The sequence below is a fragment of the Bidens hawaiensis genome, unplaced genomic scaffold, assembly GCF_021521415.1.
Source record: "Bidens hawaiensis isolate Kalapana, Puna unplaced genomic scaffold, B.hawaiensis_p1.1 tig00026226_1, whole genome shotgun sequence".
Classification (NCBI taxonomy): Eukaryota; Viridiplantae; Streptophyta; class Magnoliopsida; order Asterales; family Asteraceae; genus Bidens; species Bidens hawaiensis.
In genome coordinates, this window is record NW_027494226.1 from 23,405 (window position 1) to 31,577 (window position 8,173).

At 33.9% G+C, this 8,173-nt stretch overlaps 1 protein-coding gene and 1 pseudogene across 1 annotated transcript; one reads left to right on the forward strand and one right to left on the reverse strand.

Annotated features, from left to right (window-relative positions):
- The first annotated feature begins 329 nt into the window (after nucleotides 1-329).
- On the forward strand, nucleotides 330-6,497 carry LOC143573175 (beta-amyrin 28-monooxygenase pseudogene; annotated as a pseudogene).
- Nucleotides 6,498-6,532: 35 nt separating this feature from the next.
- On the reverse strand, nucleotides 6,533-7,591 carry LOC143573177 (uncharacterized). Its single transcript, XM_077058126.1, has one exon. It carries the CDS (start codon nucleotides 7,589-7,591, stop codon nucleotides 6,533-6,535), a length of 1,059 nt encoding a protein of 352 aa, XP_076914241.1.
- Between the last annotated feature and the right edge of the window lie 582 nt (nucleotides 7,592-8,173).

Here is an 8,173-nt window from a genome sequence, read left to right on the forward strand (position 1 = left end):
AGTTAAGGATGTTTGTCAAATAAATGATACGATACATGATACATGCGTTTTCTCAGACATATATACCCATCGGCAGCCAAGCAAGGATTTCCCTCTTTCTTATCTATGGAAAAGGTCGACTAAGAATCATAATAAAACTTCTTGTTTGATTATCACTATATATAGAAATTATCTTATCCCTTTATTCATGCATTACCCTCCATAAGCATCCTATGTTTCTTACTTAATGGGCAAATCACATCAGACTTGAGGCTTTATATATGCCCATATGTAAAATAAACCTTATGCAGATGTATGTGTTGTGAACATCATACACTAAGACCAATAAAAATGACCTTATTATATGGGTCTCTTCTATCTCTCCTAGTAGTCTCCGTCACTTTAGTGATTCACTTCCTCTTCTCCACGAATTATCGTACTAGTGGTCGTGGCCTCCAGCCACCAGCTAATACAGGTTGGCCATTTCTAGGAGAAATCATGGAGTTTCTTTCCACCGGTTGGAGTGGCCAACCTGAAAAATACTGCATAGCTAGATATTCCTCTTTAATCTTTAGAACATCCTTGTTAGGATACAACAATGTGGTGTTTTGCAGTCTAGAAGGAAACAAGTTTTTCTTTGCAAATGAGTATAAAGCTGTACAATGTGGGTCCCGGGCTATGTCAATAAGTTGTTTCATTCTAAATCATGTGTGCCCAATGAAGCCAAGAAGAAGAGGAAAGCCTTTCCATACTTCCTACTACCCGAGGCTTTGCAGAGATACATCGGTGTGATGGATGATATCACAAGAAAACACTTTTCAATCGACAGGGAATATCATTAATTGTTTCAGACTACCTTCTCATCAAACACTTTGCATTTGCTATTGCGTCTATATTGTTTATTAGTGTAGATAATCCCGACCATAGTGCAGGATTTGCGGACCCCTTTGATGCCTTAGTTTCAGGAATCTTTTCAATCCCAAATTCCCAATAAATATCCCATGTACACAGTTTATAAAAGCAGACAAAGTTGCAAATCACATAAGAAAAGAGCTTATCGAAATAATTAAGCAATGCAAAATCGACTTGGAAGAGGGGAAGGCTGATCCTAAACAAGATGTGTTGTCACATGATTGTTACAAATGGTAATTATGAAAATGCCATGACTGATATTGTAAACAAGTTGATAGCTTTGTTGCTTGGTGGACATGATACTATTGCTAGTACATGCACTTCCATTGTAAGGTCTCTTTTTGAGCTTCCACATATTTATGAAGGGTTTACAAGAAATATTTTTCAAAATTGGAGAAAAGGTTAAAGTGTAATGGCTTCTAGGATAAAAAAAGGAGCTAAAGGTTTCTAGGACATCTGCCATTTCAATTGGTGGATGTCAAAATTGTTTCAAAGGATATCAGTTCCTTTTGGCTGAGTTGGAGGTTTATCAGGTGATTCGTCATCTGGAATGGTGGAAGTCACTTGGCACTCTTTAGTCGGTTTAACTGGCGTATCTCCTAACACGTAGTAGTCTGCCCATATATTTTTCAAACTTTTGAAAGACAAACGCCATTTGAAATGGCAAGTGTGTCTGACATTCATCATTTCAAATGGCAATGTGAACAGTGTCATCAACTTGCTAATTTTACATCACGCATATTTCACCTTTTTGACCATACTATTCACACTTTCCATTTCAAATGGCAAGTGTTAAAAATGTTTGACAAAATGGCAAAACTCGTCCTTTATGTTTTTACATTTTTTCAATGGTTGTCCTTTAGCAAACTTAATGATAGAAAACATCATTTATGTTCAAAAACCTTGCACGGTTCGTCTTTTTCACTAACGAGGGTTAGTTTTTCTCGTTAAATCCAGTCATGTACACCTCATGTGAGGGCAATTTAGTTTTTTTACCCCTCGGGGTTATTTGTGTAATTAACCTAATATATATATATATATATATATATATATATATAATCCTCCTTTCTCTCTCTCCTCCCTATCTCTCATCTTTCACTCTCTCCACACCACCACCGCCATACCGACGACCATCCACACCATCGGATTACAACCACCGGACCACCACCTAAAAACCCATAAATCTAAAGGTTTTGGATGACAAATAGGTTGGTTTGAAAAGAGGGAATGTTGAAATCGGGTAAAAACGACAACCCTAGTGGCGATAAAGACGAATGAAAGCAGTGGATGGTAGTCGGCGGGGGAATATGGAGGTTGTAGTGTCACACCCCAACCTACGGCGGAAATGTCGGGGTGCGAACTGATTGCTACAGCTCTCAAGGTACTATCATATGATATTTAAATGGCAATATCTATTAATTCAATTTTCAAATAAACCAAATACAAACAAGTACATAATTCATACAACAATACAAATTTCATATTTCTAATGATCTTGATTAAAATATTCTTCTAACTAATTTCTTCACTAAGTCTTCACCAATCTGCATTAAATCCCTTCGATAACATGCATATGCGTATAAAATAGAATTTTTGTCAACAACACATGTTGAGTGAGTAAAACACCAGTTTAAGACACAACAATAATAATAATATATATAATAAATAAAAAAATATGCAAACAGTTTCTGTGAAAATAAACAGTTAAGCCATATCACATAAACAATCAATCAAACCATAAAGAAAGGGCTCAACCAATCCATATAAATGGACATTATTTACCAAGCATGGACTAAACCGTTGCCATAAAAATGGAGATCGGTTGCCGAAGTAAGCAAATAGCGTTCAAATAAAGCAAGTAAGCAAATAGCAAGTTAGGCATGAACCGATATACACACAGGGATTGACAATAACGGTTTTGAATACTAGATAATAGTTAAATATAAAAGATACGCACATGTCCCAAAAAAGGTTTAAAAATAAGTAAAAAGGGGAGTGAAATACTCACCTTAGCATTTAAGCAAAAGATAAGTGAATGCGGTAAGAACGGTAGTAAACAAGAGCCACGCTTTTCGGAAGTTATCGACGAGAAGTCCTAAGTACAATAGTTGCGGAAATAAATACGAATTGAATAAAAAGTCTAAAACTAAATTGAGGTTCATGATTTGATGATCGAGTGTAATCTTACAAAATCTACTTATTTCATTAAGTTATTATAAATTTCATTATCAAGTTTTTATCGTAAAAATATGATTTAATTATATAAGTTACATAAAAAGATTTTTATAGATTATATAAAGAGATTTATTTTTAAATGTTCATTTTAAACTAAAAATATGTTTAATGTATTTATATTTATTTTAATTATTAACAAAGATTTCTTTTAAATACTTATTGTAAATAATAAATAACAAATAATAATATTTTATATAAAATATGATCTTTTATAGATTATGTAAACTATAATTATCAATAATTTTAAATATATTTATACTTTAGATTAACACCTTTTATAAGCATTAAAACCATTAACAATTTATAAATAAATTATTATACATACATACACATATATATATATGAGGTTCGGAAAAAGTGCTCGGTTAATATGTCGGTTTAACAAAATAATAATTAATTACATGTTATATATTACTTATAATATTAATTACATGATTTAATATATTATTATATAATTAGATCAGTTAAAAAACAAAACAAAACAAGGCCAAGCTGGGACTTAAACCCGTGCCGGTGGCCGGCTCGAAGGGTTAGAAGCACACTGCTAGCCAACTGGGCTAGGGGTTTAGATGGTTGTAAATTTGGACGAAATAATTATAAATAGACGGAAAAAATTTATATAATAAATCCTAATTGAAATAGAGTAATCGCGATCGTTTTGGATTAATTAAGCATAGGGCTTTTGAAGAGTGATGAACGACGAACATATTAACGTATTTAATTACCTTGTAACTTGCTGTATAGAGGGTTTACAAGAACGAACAATGGAGGGCAGCAAGCAAACCATAAACACCAACAAAACGGATGAAATAATTAAATTGAATAGAGGGTTATAGATTAAGAAGGCTAGATGATGCTATCTGCAGGTTGAATTGAGTTATTATAAACATTTTCTTGTATATCAGTTTAGGTTAAATGTCGGCAGGCATAAAACTAGTAAACCGAATATTATTTATCAAAATATCGTAATTCGAATGTCTAATAGGCCGTAAATAGCATGTATAACACAATCCTTGATTCAATTTCCATGTTGGGTGCGATAATTGCGGTCCAAGATACAAGATTGAAATGTATCTTGAAATCGGGTTTACGAATTGGGTTAACGGTTTTGGATTGGATCCGGGTTAAAAGATAATATTATACCAGAAAATTGCATATAGGTCCTTGTAATAAGAAGGTGGAAACATATAGAGGTAAAAGTTGTAATTTGGGCTAAAAATGTATATGTTTCAAAATGTATATGTATTAATAAAATGTAATAAATAAATATTACTAAAATAGTAAATACTCGATAGACACGATATTTTTCATCGATAAAAATTCCCGAACATAAAATGGGTCGGGTAACGGATATAAATTATAACGTGGAAAAACCGAGTTCTTACATGTAGTCTGAGAAAACACAGCGGGGAGGCGTGTACCTTACCAGCTGTAATGAAGAACACGGAGGCGGTGCAAGTACTCGTGATAGTGACCAGATATATTCTCCGGTGGTTGTCAACAGCGTTTAAGTCTCTCCCAAGACAAACTTCAACAACCAGATTTTATATATGGCCAACAGTAACAGAAGACTTAATCGAACGAACATCAATTTCAAATGAAATCGTTAGATGCAATTTGTGGAAAATAAGAAATTAGGGTTCTGTTGTTTAAGATTTGTTGGATATGCAGAGGAGAAATGACTGTTGTCTTGGCGGTAGTGGCCGTGGTGATGGTGACGACGGTCGGTGTGAAGTCGGAGTTGCGTTGATCACGAAGGTCAGTGAGAAGTGAAAGTTGTGGTGGGGGTTGACATATATTTGATGGTTCTTATGTAATCCCACCGTCATCTTGAAGCTGTGTTGGTGATTGATGGCTGTCGAATTTGAGCAACAGCCAGAGAATTAGGGTGAGTTAACAATGGTGTTTGGTGTTGGTAAATGATAATGAGAGAGAGAAGAAAGAGAGACCTTATTTGTTTTTATATATAATATTTTCATTTATTAAATATAAATGTGTAAAGTTACAAAAGTACCCTCATGTGCAAGCGGATTTAACGGAAAAAGTTAACCGGGTTAGAGCGAAAGAACATAACATGATATACTTTTTAAGCATAAAGGATGTTTTCTGCTATTAAGTTTGCTAAAAGACAACCATTGAAAAAACGTACAAACAAAAATAACTAGTTTTGCCATTTTGTCAAAATATTTTTAAAGTTCTATTTTTTAATAAATTCTATTAATTTTTTTAGTGTGTTAAAAATATTTAGTTTGTTAAATATACATGCATTTTTTTGAAGACGGCTAATTTTAAAAAGACTTGTTTTATTATTTTCAGTTTTTAATTAGCCGTCTTCAAAAAATAATAGAAAAACTAACTTTCAAAATCTTCAAAAAATACATGTTTTTTTTAAAACAAAAAAAAACTAAAAGATTTGAAAAAAGTTAGAACTTTAAAAATACTTTTTAACACTTGTCATTTAAAATGGCAAGTGTGAATAGTATGGTAAAAAAGGTGAAAGACGTGTTATGTCAAATCAGCCGATCGAGAGCATTGTTTACACTTACCATTTTATGTTAGAGTGTGACACCCACTTGCTATTTCAAATGGCGTATGTCTTTCAAAAGTTAAAAAATAATACGGGGTAAGGTACTAAGTGTTAGGAGATACGCTAGTCAACTGGTGGAAGAGTGTCAAGTGACTTCCACCATTTCAAATGACAGATCACATGATAAATGCGTGACTTCAACCATTTCAAATGACGGAACACCCAATGAACCTCCAACTCAGCCGATAGAAACTGATATCTTCTAGAATAATTTTGACATCTGTAATGTGAAATGACATATGTCCTAGAAACCTTTAACTTTCTTTCTCTTCTAAAAACCATTACACTCTAACCATTTCTCCTATTTTGAAAATAAATTCGAGTTTACAAGGTATTATTTCTATTTCTTTCATTTTAATTAACTTTTAGAATTAGTAGTTGTTGATTATTTATAAGTGATGGTGATCCCTCGGTAATATATGTTGATCGACCGTCGCTTAAGGTGGTTTGATTTATTGGGATGACATACATAAGATGATGAAATATTCATGGAATGTAGCTTCTGAAGGGTTGAGGCTTTTCCTCCATGTCAAGGAACATTCAGAGAAGTTATTATTCACTTTTAATGGATTTTCCATTCCAAAAGGGTGGAAGGTATTATTTCCATTAACCCTTTTTAGTCCTAGCGGTATTTGTGACGACATCGTAATAAGTATAATGTTCGTCGCTAACATTACAAGAACTAGCGACGGAAAGACTTTTTTTTTATTTGAAAGGCCAATTTATATAGAAGAAAAAAGAACGGACAACTTACAAGCTGCAAGAGCCCACACAAGATACATGAACAAAAACAAAACGAAAGAAACAAACACACACACACTATAATGGAAAATTGACAAAGTTGAACCTACACCAATCCTCCCAATCCAAGCTCGACCGTCTCATCCGATGTTTCACCCACAAGAACGAAGTTGCTTTGATGTCGTTAATTACCTTTCCCACCGACACCGGTAAATTTTTGAAGATCCTATCGTTTCGAGTTCTCCATATCATCCAACACATTATAAATGATGTTGCTTGAATGATTAAAATTACCTCCTTTTTGCCCTTGTGTTCTTTTGAGAGATCCATCAAATCTAAAACAGATTCATAATGTGTAGGCACCGGTATTTTTATCCAATTATGAATAATAGACCAAATCCATTTGGCCACCCGGCACTTAACCATTAAATGCTCCGACGATTCAGGGAACAAACCGCAAAGCACACAAGTATCGTTTCCGATGTTTATACGTCTTTCAAGTAATGCGGTCTTTGTAGCGATACGATCTAGTAATAATCTCCACATAAAACAATTTACTTTAATCGGTACCCATTGTATCCAAAAATTTTGTTCTACCAATGGGTATTTGAAGTTATCTAATTCCCATCTTAAGGCTTTCACAAGAAAAGTGTTTTCCTTACCCTCAGTATCTTTCCATACCCAAACATCCGGTACCATCTTCACCCGAGCAAGCGAAATTAACTCTAAACACCTACCAAGTTCCTCTCTAAGAGTTCTCGTGTTCAGCCCTCTGTTCCATCTCCAAAGCCATTTCACTTCATTATTAACCCAATAGTAACAATCCTGCACCATTATATCTTTGTGTTTTTCCAATAAAAATAAGGATCGAAATAAAACTTTTAACGGTAACTCACTCACCCAATTATCTAGCCAAAACATTGTTTTGTCTCCCATCCCTAAGTTAATCTGTAGCCGATCACCCAACTTCATATTTTCCAAATCATCATCCTTCTCCAAACACCCAATTTTATTCCACGTTCCACCTAAAGATTTTTTAACCGGAAATGAACGCCACTCTTGAATATTTGTATGGACTGCAGTTATAACCCTTCTACTATTATTGTATTTGAACCACCATTTAGCAAGTAGAGCCATATTCGCCGCTTTTAGGCTTCCAACACCAAGGCCTCCTCTATTCTTGTCTAAGATGATTCTTTGCCATGCCACCCAACTAATTTTATCTTTCTCATCGTTACCCCCATAGGAATCTCCTCTTTGATTCCAATTGCTTTAGAACATTCCCAGGTGATTTAAAGAGCGAGAAATAATAAACCCCCAAGCTTCCAAGGACTGATTTCAACAGCGTTAAACGACCACCAAACGACAAGGTTTTAGCTTTCCATTTTTGACAATTTGCTATCAAATTTATCAAATATAGGTTTCCAGTTTTTACTAAGGCCCATAATTGCACCAACCGGTAGTCCGAGATGAATAAAAAAGCCGCAGATAAGCCACAGACTATCGAGTTTTCTTTTGCAAAAATATACTGTCACTTGTATAGAATCATCAGTAACCGATTACTGGTTACCCTTCGAGTATAGAGTATTTCCGTTTTTTGTAAAGGTTTAATTACAAGTTAATACTTTCAAATACATTTTTCACTATTTCAATTTTTATATCACTTTATTATGTATGATATTAGACATGTATAAACTAAAAAGTTAGTGCATTATAATA